General features: G+C 38.0%; 1 protein-coding gene and 1 pseudogene across 2 annotated transcripts in view; both read left to right on the forward strand.

Moving 5' to 3' along the window:
* LOC307097380 (kininogen-1-like) overlaps positions 1 to 16402 on the forward strand; it is a 31673-nt gene extending 15271 nt beyond the window's left edge. Inside the window, exons 6-10 of the mRNA XM_079767409.1 lie at positions 1865 to 1949; positions 2816 to 2976; positions 9066 to 9173; positions 9288 to 9374; positions 16201 to 16402. Coding sequence (XP_079623535.1) covers positions 1865 to 1949; positions 2816 to 2976; positions 9066 to 9173; positions 9288 to 9374; positions 16201 to 16281 — 522 coding nt within the window. The 3' untranslated portion in view covers positions 16282 to 16402. The remainder of the gene's footprint in view (positions 1 to 1864; positions 1950 to 2815; positions 2977 to 9065; positions 9174 to 9287; positions 9375 to 16200) is intronic.
* On the forward strand, positions 13157 to 14960 carry LOC307097215 (kininogen-1-like; annotated as a pseudogene). Its single transcript has 2 exons — positions 13157 to 13315; positions 14228 to 14960. The product of its transcript is annotated as a kininogen-1-like (transcript).
* Positions 16403 to 16622: the final 220 nt, after the last annotated feature.

The raw sequence follows: 16622 nt of genomic DNA on the forward strand, positions 1-16622 counted from the left end.
TATATTTTTCCTTATCCAAAGAAGACCCTGACTATTTAGGCAAATGTGTTTAGATTTCCAAGTAGTTAGTTTCTTGTTTATTTGTTTAAATGTATTTTTAGGAATTTTTTTCTTTTGGTGCTGAGGTCAAAGGACATGGCCTGTATTGTTTCAATTTGGAAATTTATTGAGCCTTTCTTGTAACCTAATGTAAAAGCAATTGAAAATATCTGTATCATACTTATAAAAATATCATTTAAGCCTATGGATCAAATGAAAATACCACCTAAATACATTTTTATTTTTTTATTCATTTTCTATTATTTTATTTATTTTTTATCCATTTGGTCTATCTTAAATTTATAGTTGTATATAAAATTTCTCTACCACCATTATTTTAATTTATCTCTACACATATATATCTAATTTCTGCTATATGTATTTTAACTCCATGCTTCTAGAACAGTGGTTCTCAACTTTCCTAATGTTGCGACCCTTTAATACAGTTCCTCACATTGTAGTGACCCCCAACCATAAAATGATTTTCATTGCTACTTCATAGCTGTAATTTTGCTACTGTTATGAATCATAATGTAAATATCTGTGTTTTCCGATGGTCTTAGGTGACCCCTGTGAAAGGGTCATTCGACCCCCAAAGGGGTCGTGACCCACAGGTTGAGAACCGCTGTTCTAGAGTATCCTATATAATCCTATATAATAAAAGCCTAATATGCAAATCAATCAAATGGCTGAATGACCGGTCGCTATGATGCACACTGACCACCAGGGGGCAGAGGCTCAACAAAGGAGTTGCCTCCAGCCCGCAGGACCCAACTGTTAGCAGCTGGGGAGCAGCCCCACAGATGGGCCCTGATCGCTGGCTAGGCCTGGGGACCCTACCCATGAACAAATTCTGTGAACCGGCCCTCTAGTATCTTTATAAAAATAAAATTATCTTCTTTACTACCATCATGAGTTTTTTTGTTACCTTGAATTTTACTTTGTCCAATATTAATAATGCTCTAGATCATTTTTCTGTTTATATTTGCTTCATATAGTTTTGATCATCCATTATGTGTAATCTACCTTTATCTTTTTTATTACAAGATATTATTCTCCAAAATGTAACATATTAATTTTCTCTTTAACTTAATATGGAAGTCTTTGCCTCCCTCTTTTAAAAAATATTTTTATTGATTTTTAGAAAGAAAGGATGGGAGAGTGATAGAGAGATAGAAATATCAATGAGAGAAGATCGTCATCTATCAGCTGCCTCCTGCACACCCCACTCTGGGGATCCAGCCCACAACCCGGACATGTGCTCTGACCAGGAATCTAAACGTGACCTCTTGGTTCCTGGGTTGATGCTCAACCACTGAGCCACACGAGATGGTCTGGAATTCTTTGTCTTTCTAAAAGAATTTTACCCATTCAAATATATTATTTTTTAATATATTTTTATTGATTTCAGAGAGGAAGGGAAAGGGCAAAAGAGATAGAAACATCAATGAGTGAGAGAACCATTGATCAGCTGCCTCCTGCACACCCTACACTAGGGATCAAGCCTGCAATCTGGGCATAGGCCCTGACCAGAAATCGAACCAGGACCTCCTGGTTCATAGGTTGATACTGGCTGGCTGGCTCATATGGTTATTATTTCTATACTAGGTATTCTTGTCATCTTATTTCATGTGTTTGTGTAAATACATTTATTGTTGTTGATGTTAATACCTAATTGTTTCTTATTCTCTCTTTTGCAATGGGATTAGGTTTTGTTTTGTTTTGTTTTCTATGTAAAGTCAAACATCCTATATTTAATGTTACCAGTTGTTTACTTTAAAAGTTCTTAAAAACATTTTTAACTTATTTACTTTTGAAAAACTAGGACACCGGTGAATGTACAGATCTTGCATACATGGATCCTCAGCTAAGAATTGCCTCCTTCTCACAGAAGTGTGAGATTTTATCAGGTATGCGATAATACATGTTCGTGCTCTAGTAGTACATGTTGATCCCAGACAACTGGTGAGGTCTTTTTATAGGAATTGTGCTTTAGGTCCCATGATATAATCAACAACCCTTACAGCTGTACCCCATTTCTGCACAGCTGAGCTGTAGCTGATGCAGTTGGGACTGCTCTGCCAGTGGCCAGAGGGAATATGGTGACAGAAAGAAAGATTGATGTTCTTTTTCCAAAGCTGACCTCCAGATGCAATGGCAGCTGGTCTTACTTGTGTATCAGATGTCACTACATCAGGTGTTATAAATTGGGGAAGCTGTATCTCCTATTTAATCACTCAGAATAAAATCCTTTCAATTAAATACTTTTTTCTCCTGCATGTTATAATGGGGGAAAGTGAGATAGTGCAAGTTTATGGTCAAGCCAGTGTTTCTTATACCAAGAGTTGGCTTTTCTCATACTTGGAAGATATTTGCATACATTCCACAGTGAGAAGCATCATTGAAGCTCCCTGCTCACCAGAATCAGAAGACTTAAAATTTTTTTCCCACTAGAAAATCATTCCTTTGAATTAAGCGTTGCTTTTTAAACTTTGTTTCAAAAATGCAAAAACTTAGGAAGAGTGCAGCACATTGATATTGAAGGTGTAACTAATACCTTCTGATGGAGGTAACTAAATACCCTTGACTCTGAGGAGAGGAAAAGAGGACAGGCAGTAAGGTGAAGGTCATACAGACAACTTCTACCCACTCACTACTGGCCTTTAGGCTGCACATGGCCCTCTATAAATGAGTGCTGGACAATGTGCAGGAGAGGTACTAGGCTAGACTGCTCCTTCAGAGTACATACTGACTTAAAACCTGCTTCTTCTTTCAGGGGAGGATTTTACTATAGGTTGCCTTGGCTGCCCCTCAGAGATACCTGTTGATAGCCCAAGGCTGAAAGAGGCTCTGACTCATTCCATTACAAAGCTTAATGCAGAGAATAATGCAACTTTCTATTTCAAGATTGACATTGTGCACAGAGCAACATCACAGGTCTGTAAATTAAGCTATAAAAATTATGATATTATAGTCTATGTGCAAACTTCTTCCTAATATTGTATCTGATCTTGGGTTGGGAAATACTATACCTGGTAAAAGGAAATAAATGTCAAGTCTCAACCTCACTCCATGCTTGCTATGTGATCTTGGACAAGTCATTTAGAACTTTCCATTTTCTGTCTGTAAAGGACTGGGTTGAGACTCAAATAAGATAATATATCTCAAGCCTTGGCCGGATAGCTCAGTTAGTTAGAGCAGTGATGGCGAACCTATGACACGTGTGTCAGCACTGACACGCGTAGCCATTTCTGATGACACGCGGCTGCTGAGGCGGCCGCATGCCGAGGATGAAACATTTGCTGCTCCTGAGGATGAAACATTTGTGAAATAATGTGTGTGTTTTTCCTCAAAGTGACACACTACCCGAGTTATGCTCAGTTTTTTGGCGAAGTTTGACACACCAAGCTCAAAAGGTTGCCCATCACTGGGTTAGAGCATTGTCCTGATATGCCAAGGTTGCAGGTTCGATCCCCAGTCAGGGCACATACAAGAAGCACCCAGTGAATGTATAAATAAGTGGAACACAAAAAGAGAAATAATATATATCAATACATTATCTTCTCGAACTTTAAAGTGTTATGTAAATTCTAGCAACCATTATATAATTAATAAAATGTAGGGCAAGGGAAAGCTACTCTTATTCTCTGCCTTTCTAGAGTCATTTCTTGTTGTAGCATCACTTAGTGCCTTGGGATCAGCCACATGTCAGCCTATCATCACCCAGACTCTCTTCACACTCTCACCTCCATGTCACTTCCCCCCTGCCTAAGTGTTCTTCCAGCCCACAAATGTGCCCTCGAGGGCTTCATCTTTCCTCCCATGCCCTGTCAATAGATAAGGAGTGACCTAGTCTGGGGGTCAGGAGACCCCAGCCCTCATGTCCTGGGTAACCCCGGCTGTCATTCAGACTCACTCAGTCTTTGTGGCCCCATCTGTAAAATGAGTGGCTGAGTGAGAAGAGCCCAAATTTCTTCCAACTCTAACAGCATATGAGTAATCTATTCGTGGACAGATTGCTATTATAAACCTCAAAACTGGCCTACCTAAAAGTAAACAAAATAGAACCAAAAAAAGTAATCAAAATAGAACCGAACTGTTTCAGCAAACCAACATAATCTGATTGGGGGGAGGGGCGGACTTCACTTATAACAATTCATACTTTTGGCTCAGTAATTGAATTTCTAGAAAATTAAAATTGAGTCTTTAAAGACAATGATACTCATGGCAGCTTTAACTATAAAAGACAACATGGTAAACTGTCAAAATGATCAATAATATAGAAATGATCAAATAATATCCGGCATATCCTTAAAATAGAGTATCAAGGACCAATTTTAAAGCATTCTTGTGAGGAGTTCTTGATGTGGGAAATGCCTTGTGTTAAAATATGCAGTGGGGAAAAGAGGCCATAAAATTGACTATATATTCTGTTGTCAGGTGTTTTATAGAAAGTACAGAAAACAATACTGAAAGTAAACAAATGCCTCCAACTATTCACAGTGGTGGATTTAGGTGATGGCACAATGGGCTGTTTATTTTCATCTTCTAAATCCTGTATTAGTTTCACTACTGCAAGGGAAACCTAACCAAATGGTATTAAAATCAGTCAAAACTGACACTTTGCTCTCTCTCCTACTCAGGCACTTATTCCTGCTCCTGACACCATAATCTTTCTCCCCCATTTCACGGGCACATGACCCATGTTAGTGGTGTACTCACATGGTACACCAATCCATGCTATTCTTTTTTAATTTAAATTCTTTATTTTCTAAAGTATTACATTTGTCTCCTTTTTCTCCCATTAACCTCTCCCCGGCCGTTCCCACCCCCAGCACATGCCCTCACCCCCCTACTGTCTGTGTCCATTGGTTATGCTTATATGCAAGCATACAAGTCCTATGATTGATCTCTTACCCTCCAATCCCCTGCCTTCCTTCTGAGGTTAGACAGTCTGTTCAATGCTTCTGTGCCTCTGGATCTATTTTTGTTCATCAGTTTATGTTGTTCATTATATTCCACAAGTGAGTGAGATCATGTGATACTTATCTTTCTCTGACTGGCTTATTTGGCTTAGCATAAGGTTCTCCAGGTCCATCCATGCTGTTGCAAATGGTAAGAGTTCCTTCTTTTTTACAACAGCATAGTATTGCATTGTGTAGATGTACCACAATTTTTTAATCCACTCATCTTCTCATTGGCACTTAGGCTGTTTCTAAATCTTCGTTTTTATAAATTGTTCTGCTATGAACATAAGGGTGCATGTATCCTTTTTTAAAAATTTTATTTTTATTTTTTAAAGTATTACATATGTCTCCTTTTCCCTCCATTGATCTCTTCCCAGCCGTTCCCATCCCCCAGCACATGCCCTCACCCCGCTAGTGTCTGTGACCAGTATGCTTATAGGCATGCATACAAGTCCTTTAGTTGCTGTCTTACCCATCCACACCCCCCAATGCTATTCTTGTATTTGTCAGCTTTTCTTCTCACTTCATATTTCTGCTTTCTTGTGAAACTCCCTTATTGTTGATGCAGGAATACCCTCTACTCCACCACATATTTCATATCAGAGGTTTGCTGTCAGGAGAGAACCACTCATTTATACATGACTAGCTAGTCTTCAGAGTACTTGCAGTTCTCTGTAAATTAATGAATCAACATCCTAGCACAGTGTGTATTTGTGTATGCCAAGGATGCCAGGGGAACAACAGGTAATGTTGTTAGTTGAAGAGAACTGACATTCCTTCACTTGCCAAGTCAATTTGAAATATGGTGAGAATCTCAGACTTACTTACAAAAGATGAATCTTTACTGGATTTTACATTTAAACAGAACAATTTGGCTGTTCTGATATTCAAGGAGGCCTTGCTGGAAGCAGCCGAGTTACTGGAAATCCATTTACCATTTGATGAATTTGCCAAATGACTGATTTTTGCCAAAGATTTATTTTACAGATTTGGTTTTGCCTTGGCTTTGCATATTTAGTCCTATTTGGATGCATGTCCATTTCCAGGTGGTTTCAGATGCCAAATATTTCTTAAATTCTCCGTTTGCACATGTGACTGATGTGATTTCTATAATAAGCCATTTCTTTTGCCCTGCCTCTGCCGCCGCTGTCCCCTCTGTTGTCCATTTTCCTCCCTGTCTTTGCTCAGATGAATATACTTCAAGGATCTGTGTGTGCACATTCAGGAATTTTTCCTTTAACAAAGTACTAGAAATGTCAAGGTGTATGTATATGTCTAAGACTTCTGATGCCAATTGCCAAATTGCCAAACTATTTGCAATTATGCCAATTTACATTCATACTACCTGACTATAGGACCTTGATCATCTTGCTTTGAGTTCTAGTCCTACCAACAGTGACTGAGGCTGCATGCTTCCCACACGTGGCCAATACCAGGTATCACCACTGTTTTTTATCTTTGCCAATATATGGAAGATTAAAGATGCTGTTGTGTTGTTGTTGGTTTTTTTTTTTTAATCTTTTGTTATTAATGAAGGTAGTAGTTTGTTTCTGGCTTAATGAGCATTTTTACTTCTTTTCTGAAATACTTGTTCATGTCTTTTGTTCATTTTTTTCATGTTGTGCTTTACATGCATAAGAATATTAATCTTATACCATATTTTCCCCAGCTTTAATTTTTTTTTTTTTTTTACTTTGCTTGCTGTGATTTTTGAGAATCAGTTGTCCTTTCTGTCTGAACAAATTTAGACTTTTTTTTTCCATTTAGGTTTTCTTCCTCTGCTTTTCACCTAAGAAAGGCCTTCTTCATCCTGAGACCTCATGAATACATATTTATATTTTTGAGTTTATTTCTTTAATTTAAATTGTTAATACATTTGGAATTTATTTTGCTGTGCAGTTATCTCTACGTTAAAAAAAAAGTTGAGCAGGATGGGTTTGAGCAGGGAAGACTTTTGATTAGAATGACACATGATAATAATGGCAATATAGATGCCATCTTGAGGCCCTCAAATGGAAGATTTACATCTATTTAATTCCTTCTTCTTGACCCTGAATAGAGTAGAGCTATCAGTTGTGGTTTGTGTCACATATTATCAAGTTTCTTAGACAACTTTACTGTGATCAACTTTATTGTTACAGAAAATTGAATTAAGATATATTCTGAAATGAGCAAGAAAACTTATGATCACCAAAATATAGACCCTAAAACCCTTTTAGAACCTTCTTCCCCATTTACACCTATACCTGGAGTCTTAAAAGTTAAGTATCAATTTTTTTAAAAAAATTTAACCATGTTTACCCAGCAGAACAATGCAGGAAAAGTAGAGGGATAGGCCCTGACCAGTTTGGCTCAGTGGATGAAGTGTCAGCCCGCGGACTGAAGGGTCCCGGGTTCTATTCCAGTCAAGGGCATGTACTTTGGTTTCGGGCACATACCCAGTGGGGTATGTGCAGGAGGCAACTGATCAATGTTTCTTTCTCATCGATGTTTCTAACTCTCTATCCCTCTCCCTTCCTCTCTGTAAAAAAATCAGTAAAATATATATATTTTTTTAAAGTAGAGGGGGAGCTTAGTTCTTCCTATGACTCTGTTCTCCTGCTCTCTTCCTCCCGCCACACATTTTCCATGCTTTTAAAAAACATAGGGATAGGGAAGACTGTTTTGGTTTGCTTTCTTAAACGAGATTCTACTATCACCCTGTAACTTCATTTATTTTATTTCTTAATAGGCTTTTATTGATTTTAGAGAGAGAAGAAGGGAGAAGGAAAGAGAACCATCAATCCGCTGTCTCGTGCATGACCCCTCACCTGGGGATTAAACCCACAACTCGGGCATGTGCCCTGTCTGAGAATCAAACTCAGGACCCTTTGGTGCATGGGATGACACTCAACAAATTGAGCCACACCAAACAGGGCTGTAACTTCATTTTAAAAAATAATAGTCATCTCTCCAGGTCTGATATATTCATGTATTCTTTTACACACACACACACACACATACATACACACACACACATTTAGATCCTAGAATTAAGTACTAAATAACTTGAAAAAAAATAAGTACTGAATAACTTGGATTAGAAATTTGGCCATATCAACTAACTTTTTAACATACAATTTAAAGTCATTTTTATCAAGTATTTTAAGTGTAAGAGAAGTAAGATATGGTATTTTGAAATGACGTTTAAAAAGCCATATGTGCAATTTTTTTGAAGTTGGTGCATTTTAAAAAGCATGAGTTTAATTTTTAAAATAAATAGCATGTGCCTGTTTTATATAAAAATAAATAAATAAATTGTGCCATAAAATATTAATTGTGGACACAGCATTGTGTAAAGATTAAAACTGGTGCCAGAGTACTGGCCTGTGTGGCTCAGTTGGTTGAACATTATCCTTAGCACCAAAAGGTTGTGTATTCAATTCCCAGTTAGGGCACATGCCCAGGTTGTAGGCTTGATCCAAAGTAAGGGGCGTGCAGAAGGCAGCTGATCGATTTTTCTCTCTCTCCCTCTTCCTTCCTCTCCCTCTAAAAATCCATTTTAAAAAACTTTGGTAGAGATTAAAAAGGTTTTTTAATATAAAACAATTAAGAGAGGAAAATTAAAAAATCCAAAGAATTTTCTTAGTCACAGAATTTAACCCACAATTTCTGTAGTGACACTAACTCAGTATTTCTCTGATTCAAGACTTGGCATGACAATAAGGCATACTTAAAGAAAATATTTAAGTTTTTCTTCCTACTCTTCTTAGATTCTATTACAACTTGAGTGCTTGAATGTTGTTGAATAATAAAACTCAGAAAAGTTTAAAAATAAAAATTGTAGCCTTGTTTCCTTTTATAGAACAGGAAACAAGACCAACCAACAGCCAAATATTTTACATATGCATACAAACTAAAAGTTTATCTGTCAAACATTTGTACTTTTATATGAATACCTCTCATTTGAGCAGTGAATTAAAATTTTAATATTCTCCCCTAAGATACCCTAGGGTAAAAACATATCATTTATTATATAATATTAATTAAGGTTTTACCTTGTACTAATTAATTTTCCAGGTGGTGGCTGGAACAAAATATTTTATTGAGTTCACGGCCAGGGAAACCACATGTTCCAAGGAAAGTAATAAAGAGTTGACCGAAAGTTGCGAGACCAATAAACTTGGAGTGAGTACTCATGCAACTCACTTATTCCCTAGAAATCTACTTGATATTTTATACTTGTTTAAGTATTTCATGAATAACACTGTTCTCTCTTTTGGCTTTTGTTTTCATGGATAGGAAATGTTAAGATGCACTGCTGATGTAATTGTGGTTTCCTGGAAGAATAGAATTGACTCCACTGTCAAATGTCAATCACCAGGAAAGGTATGATTGTAATTAGTGAGCTTGGGTAAATTTTGCTCATTCTGCAAAGTCCTATTTGGGGTTTGAAAATGAACCACTATTTAAATGAATTGGGGGACTATCTTTTTAGAATGGAGAGAACTCTCACATTTCTGTGCTGACCTCTCTTTTTTATGTCTAGAAAGGAAAACAACAGTCAGTCCCCTTAATCATTTCTCACCCATTGTCAGTGTCCCATCCTTCAGGAGCTTCTCTCTCTCTTTTTTTTTTTTTCATTCATTTTTATTTATTTATTTATTTATTTATTTATTTATTTATTATTGTTTAAAGTAGTACATATATCTCCTTATCTTTTTCCCCATTGACCTTCCCCCAGACTCCCCTAACCCCTATCACATGCCCTCATCACACAACCCAGTGTCTTGTGTCCATTGGTTGTGCTTATATGCATGCATACAAGTCCTTGGTTGATTTCTTTCCCCCCCTCCCCAAAACTCCACAGCCTTCCCACTGTAGTTTGACAGTCTGATCGGTGCTTTACTGCCACTGTAGCTATCTTTTTGTTCATCAGGTTATAATGTTCTTTATTTTCCATAAATGAGTGAGATCATGTGGTATTTTTCTTTCATTGCCTGGCTTATTTCACTTAACATAATGTTCTCCACGTCCATCCTTGCTGCTGCAAATGGTAAGAATTCCTTCTTTTTTATAGCAGCATAGTATTTCATTGTGTAGATGTACCATAATTTTTTAATCCACTCATCTGCTGATGGGCATTTAGGCTGTTTCCAAATCTTAGCTATGGTGACTTGTGCTGCTATGAACATAGGGGTGCATATATCCTTTCTGATTCGTGTTTCTATTTTCTTCAGGTATATTCCTAGAAGTGGGATTACTGGGTCAAATGGGAGTTCCATTTTTAGTTTTTTGAGGAAACTCCATACTGTTCTCCACAGTGGCTGCACCAGTCTGCATTCCCACCAGCAGTGCACGAGGGTTCCTTTTTCTCCCCATCCTCGCCAACACTTGTCGTTTGTTGATTTGTTGATGATAGCCATCCTGACAGGTGTGAGATGGTACTGCATTGTCGTTTTGGTTTACATCTCTCAGATAATGAGTGACTTTGAGCATGTTTTCATATGTCTCTTGGCCTTCCTTCTGTCTTCTTTCAAAAAGATTCTATTTGAGTCCATTGCCCATTTTTTTATTGGATCATTTATCTTCCTTTTATTAAGTTGTATAAGTTCCCTGTAGATGCTGGGGATTAAACCTTCATCAGTGATAATATTTGCAAATTTGTTCTCCCATACAGTGGGCTTTCTCATTGTTTTGTTGATGGTTTCCTTTCCTGTACAAAAGCTTTTTATTTTTATGTAGTCCCATTTGTTTATTTTCTCTTTAGTTTCCATTGCCTTAGGAGTGGTATTGGTGAAGAAATTGCTTCGGCATATGTCCGAGATTTCTCTGCCTGTGGATTCCTCTAGTATTTTTATGGTTTCCCATCTTATGTTTAAGTCCTTTATTCATTTTGAGTTTATTTTTGTGTATGGTGTAAGTTGGTGGTCTAGTTTCATTTTATTTATTTATTTTTTTTTTCATGTATCTGTCCAACTTTCCCAACAGCATTTATTGAAGAGACTGTCCTGACTCCATTGTATGTTCATGCCTCCTTTGTCAAATATTAATTGCGCATAGTGGATTGGGTAGATATGTGGATTCTCTATTCTATTCCATTGATCTATATGTCTGTTCTTGTGCCAGTACCATGCTGTTTTGAGAACAGTAGCTTTGTAATATAGCTTGAAATATGGTATTGAGAACCCACCTACTTTGTTCTTCCTTCTCATGATTGCTGTGGCTATTCGGGGTCTTTCTTTATTCCAGATAAATTTTTGGAGAGTTCTTTCTAGGTCTATGGAAATATGCCATTAGTATTTTAATGGGGAGTGAATTGAATCTATAGATTGTTTTGGGTAATATGGACATCTTAATGATGTTGAGTCTACCAATCCATGAACATGGTATGTTCTTCTATCTGTTTACGTCTTTCTCTATCTCTTTTTTCAGTGTATTGTAGTTTTCCACTTATAGGTCTTTTACCTCCTTAGTTAAGTTTATTCCTAGGTATCTTAATTTTTTTGGTGTGATGGTAAATGGGATTGTTTTCTTAGTCTCTCTTTCTGTAAGTTCACTATTGGTGTATAGAAATGCCATAAATTTCTTGGCATTGATTTTGTATCCTGCTACATTGCTGAATTCATTTATTACGTCTAATAGTTTTTTGATGGAGTCTTTCAGGTTTTTATGTCATCTGCAAATAAGGACAGCTTTACTTCTTTTCCCATTTGGAGCCTTTTATTTCTTCTTGTCTATTTGCAATGGCTAATACTTCCAGTACTATGTTGAACAGGAGTGGTGAGAGTGGGCATCCCTGTCTTGTTTCTGTTCTTAGGGGAAATGGTTTTAGTTTTTGCCCATTGAGTATGATGTTTGCTGTGGGTTTATCATATATAGCTTTTATTATGTTGAGGTATGATCCTTCTATTGCCACCTTGCTAAGAGTTTTTATCAAGAAAGGGTGTTGTATTTTGTCAAATGCTTTTTCTGCATCAATTGATATGACTATGTGATTTTTATCTCTCAATTTGTTTATGTGATGTGTCACATTTATTGATTTGCGGATATTGTACCATCCTTGCATTCCTGGGATAAATCCTACTTGGTCATGGTGTATGATCTTTCTGATGTACTGATGGATCCGATTTGCTAGAATTTTGTTGAGGATTTTGGCATCTATGTTCATGAGGGATATTGGCCTATAATTCTCTTTCATTGTGTTGTCTTTATCTGGTTTTGGTATTATGGTGATGCTGGCTTCATAGAAGGAGCTTGGAAGTGTTCCTTCCTTTTGAATTTTTTGGAATAGTCTGAGAAGGATAGGTTTTAGTTCTTCCTAGAATGTTTGGTAAAACTCTCCTGTGAAGCTGTCTGGCCCCGGGCGTTTGTTTGCCGGAAGCTTTTTGATGACTGTTCCAATTTCTTCCATAGTTATTGGCCTATTGAGCTGTTTAGATTCTTCCTGATTGAGTTTTGGAAGGTTATATTTTTCTAGAAATATGTCCATTTCCTCCAGGTTGTCCAGTTTGTTGGAATAGAGTTGTTCATAGTATTTTTTTACAATCCTTTGTATTTTGGCAGGATCTGTTGTTATTTCACCTCTTTCATTTCTGATTTTGTTTATTTGGGTCCTCTCTCTTTGCTTCTTGGTGAGCCTGGCTAGAGGTTCATCAATCTTATTTATCCTTTCAAAGAACCAGCTCTTGGTTTTGTTGATCTTTTGTATTGTTTCTTTGGTCTCTATGTCGTTTATTTCTGCTCTGATCTTTATGATTTCCTTCCTTCTGCTTACACTGGGCTTTTCTTGTTGCTCTCTTTCTAACTCTTTGAGTTGTAGGATTAGGTAATTTATTACCATTGTTTCTTGTTTTTTGCAGTAGGCTTGTAGAGCTATGAACTTCCCTCTCAAGACTGCTTTCGCTGTGTCCCATAGATTTTGGATTGTTGTAAAAATGGGTTGCTTTTTATAGATCCCTTCTGTTAGCAGCTCTGAGGACCCCCTTCCACATTCATGGATCATGCCAGCCCCAACATCCACGGACTTTTCTAGGCACAGATTTCCCCAGACGGTCCTCCAGCTCCTGCAGCACGCACATTTCTCTCTCCCGCCGGGACCAGAGACCTCACCTTATCCCCAGCAAAATCTGACCTTTCAGTGGTGGAGTGAAGAGCTCCTTTGAATCTGAATGTTTGTGCCAATTGGGGACAGGTGTTCTGGGGATCCCAGCTGTTCGGTGGTTGCTGCAGTTGTGGATTTTCAGGCTTCCGATAAGATCTACTTTTCCTTTCAAGATGGCGTGGTTTCCCCCTCCGAGCCTGTAGCTCCGGGAGGGGACCCAGGCGTAGTGGGTGCTGACTGGTCAGTGGAACCCTGTCCAGCAGTCCCCCACCTTCTCCTGGAGTTTAGCTGTTCCTTAGCTTGCCAACAAACACTCCCTGTGCAACTCTCAGCTGCTCCTTCTTCCTGCTCTGGGACAAGGCTCGGAACACGTCTGTCTATTATGTAGCCATTTTCTCCTCCCCTGTTATTCCTATTTTAGAGATGAGAAAAGTGAAGCTAGTGGTGCGTGGATACAAGTGTAGGTCAAATCAGAGTCAACCAAATTCACATGATGCTAACAACTAGGGTCTGGCTTATTTGACTCCAAAGACCATGCTCTTTGCACCACTGAACACTGCCTCCAGCATCCTGTTCTCACCAATAGTGAAATGTAGGTAGGAATCATCCACATCTTCAATGAGAGTTGCCTCTTGTCTTTTTTTTTCTGATTTATCTTTTTCCCTGTATACGCATATATGTAGTGTAACACAGACATTATACAAAGGCTGCATTTCAAGCTTATGAATATGTCCTAATGTGTTTCAGCCCAACAAAGTAATTGTGGGCATATGCTGCATATATATTCAGTCCATAAAGCCATTTCGGGTCTTTTGATATAAAAACTGTAATTGTGCTAATAGAAATAATATCAATTAATAAATAATGTGCCATGGTATTATGTAGTTCAACCTCCCAATTTTTCAGATGAAGAAAAACCTCTGCAGTTTAGAGGACTATTATTAAGAAATATCCACGCATTATAAAATCAATCAAAAGAAGAAAAGTTATTCATTCTCATTCTTTCTGAAGTATTAACATAGCATTTAAAACCTGGCTAAATACTTACTCTGTTTTGAACCAAGGTCTCAGTCCCTTCTTTCTTCATTGATAATGAGGCTTCCACAGTAATGAATTCATCTTAATATTTCCTGATTAGATCACATTGTGGAAAAGACCTCCAGGTTTTTTACCGTTCTGATCAGTATAAGTGGCGGTAACAAAAGAAGGAACAACTGTAAGTCCACCCCACACTTTCATGGCACTTGTACAAGATGAAGAGCAGGATTCAGAAAAAGAACAAGGACCCACTCATGATCATGGCTGGGGCCATGAAAAGCAAATATAACATGGCCTTGGCCATGGCCATAAACATGAGCATGACCAAGGCCTTGGGCACCAAAACGGACATGGCCTTGGTTATGGACATCAATGGGAACATGGCCTAGCCCTTAGACATAAACATGAGCATGAGCATGGACATGAAAAACATAAAAATAAAGAAAAAACAGAATGGAAATCACAATGTTTGGAGAACAAGTTCTTCTAAGATAGTACTACATCTGCATAGATACCACAGAAGACAAAGAACCAACATCCCTCCCCTCCATAGCCCAGTCAGGTGTAGCAGTTGCCTTTCCTGAATTTTGGGACTTAGATCTCATTGCAGCTACCATGACTAATACACCGTCAACTCCCACAGAGAATGATGATTCTTGGATCCCTGAAATCCAGATAGAGCCAAATAGCCTTTCATTTAACCTGATATCTGATTTCCCAGAAACAACTTCCCCCAAGTGTTCTGGACGCCGTGGAAGCCAGTTAATGGAATGAATCCAACTGTGGAAACAAAAGAATTTCATGATTTCGATCTCTCTGATGTTCTTTTTTAATTTATGCAGCCATGGGTGTTTCTTTAATACTTCCTCATCCCCTCTCACCATTATCCACATACCCTGGTATAATGCACCAAAAACCCTGAAGCTTCAAAACAGCCTAGAGATAAATGGTGAGGCTCCCAATGGGGACACCGTCAATTTCTATGGACAACACGAAACAGTGTGCAGGATTCTAAATCCTTTCTGAATCTTCCTCACGAGTTTTCCTAACTATCACAGAAAATAGACAAACAAATGTGCCTTGTGGCCTACTGCAATTTGCTTTTCTATTAACAAATATGTACCTTAGAATGGATGTCATCGACTTTCATACAAAGATTCTTGCCATTCTGAATAAACTGTGGCATCTGGTCCCTGAACACATGTGAAAATAAGGAAAGTCAAGAGACTGAATGCTGAACTTATTAATAGGGCAAAAATAATAATAAAAGCCACCAGAGGTCAAAGAGGGACAACAAAAAAGATAGACTGGCCAAAGGGAGGACAGGAGGAAATAAACTAATTGACTTTCTGTTTCCAAAATGGGCTAGTTATATCAAATAGTTACTCCCACTTCACAAAGCTATTCTGGTAATTCTCTTTCTGAGTCAGAGTGTTTCTCAGAAGTCAGTAATTTCTGTTAACTCAATAACTACTCTTTGCAACAAGGCTTGGAAATAGGAGTTTTCTGTTTGTCTATTTATTGCTGAGGCTAGAATGATCAATCCTTAGTTTTCAGCAGCTCTGAGTTTAATGATAACGGAAAGCAGGAGTAGAGACATAGAAGGATATCTTTTTTTATAATTGACAAGGGAATATCATAAGATGTGATGAAAAATTTATTCAGAAATTTTATGAGGTAATGCCTCTCTAGCCATACTTTATTATCGAGTCATCTTTTTGCTATGACATTGAAGAGCGCTGATTTTTACCAAAAAAGGACAATGCGATTGTTGTTAATTGCTTCTAATCTCAGGGAAGCACACATTTCATAATCCTTGCTGTGTTCTGCCTAGGGAAACAGGACAGGGCTTTAAACACCTACAGTCACTTGTGGATGCATGTGGCACTGCTACTTCAAGTTATTGGATGCATTTGAGCCTCTGAGTTTTTATTCCATTTCAAATATTACCTGTACTTTTCAATAAAGAACCAATGATGTCAGGAAAAAGAATCTCATATTATAAACTGGTTGCTTCACTCTTTTCTTACTGAATGATAACATAATGTTAACAGTATTTTACTATACTTTCAGAAGCAACTAAGGCCCTGCGTGTACAAGGGCCGACCTCGGGAGGCAGGGACAGAGCCAACATCTGTGAGTGAGGCCTCTTGACCAGTGGGCATAATCTCCACGCCTGGCATCATAGCCCCAGCAACCTGTCAGCAGCCTTGAATGGAAGGACAAGAAGATGGGATAGAATGTCAATAGAGAAGAATGCCATTTTATCAGTCTGTTTCTGGGTGCAATAAAGTCTGATCTTAATGTTCTCACACCTGGTTTATTCACAGTAGTCTGCTTTCAGCCACTCCCATCCTGCAGCAAAGTCCACTTGATCAGAGAGCATGCTCTACCATGGAGACTCACAGTGCAACTCTGGACTGGCGGGGATCCCTTAAATGGGCTTTCCTAATACTAGGACTTCATCATGGGCTCTAAATCAAGGGTTTTGTGGA

This window comes from Cnephaeus nilssonii (genome assembly GCF_951640355.1).
Source record: "Cnephaeus nilssonii genome assembly, chromosome: 3".
Classification (NCBI taxonomy): Eukaryota; Metazoa; Chordata; class Mammalia; order Chiroptera; family Vespertilionidae; genus Cnephaeus; species Cnephaeus nilssonii.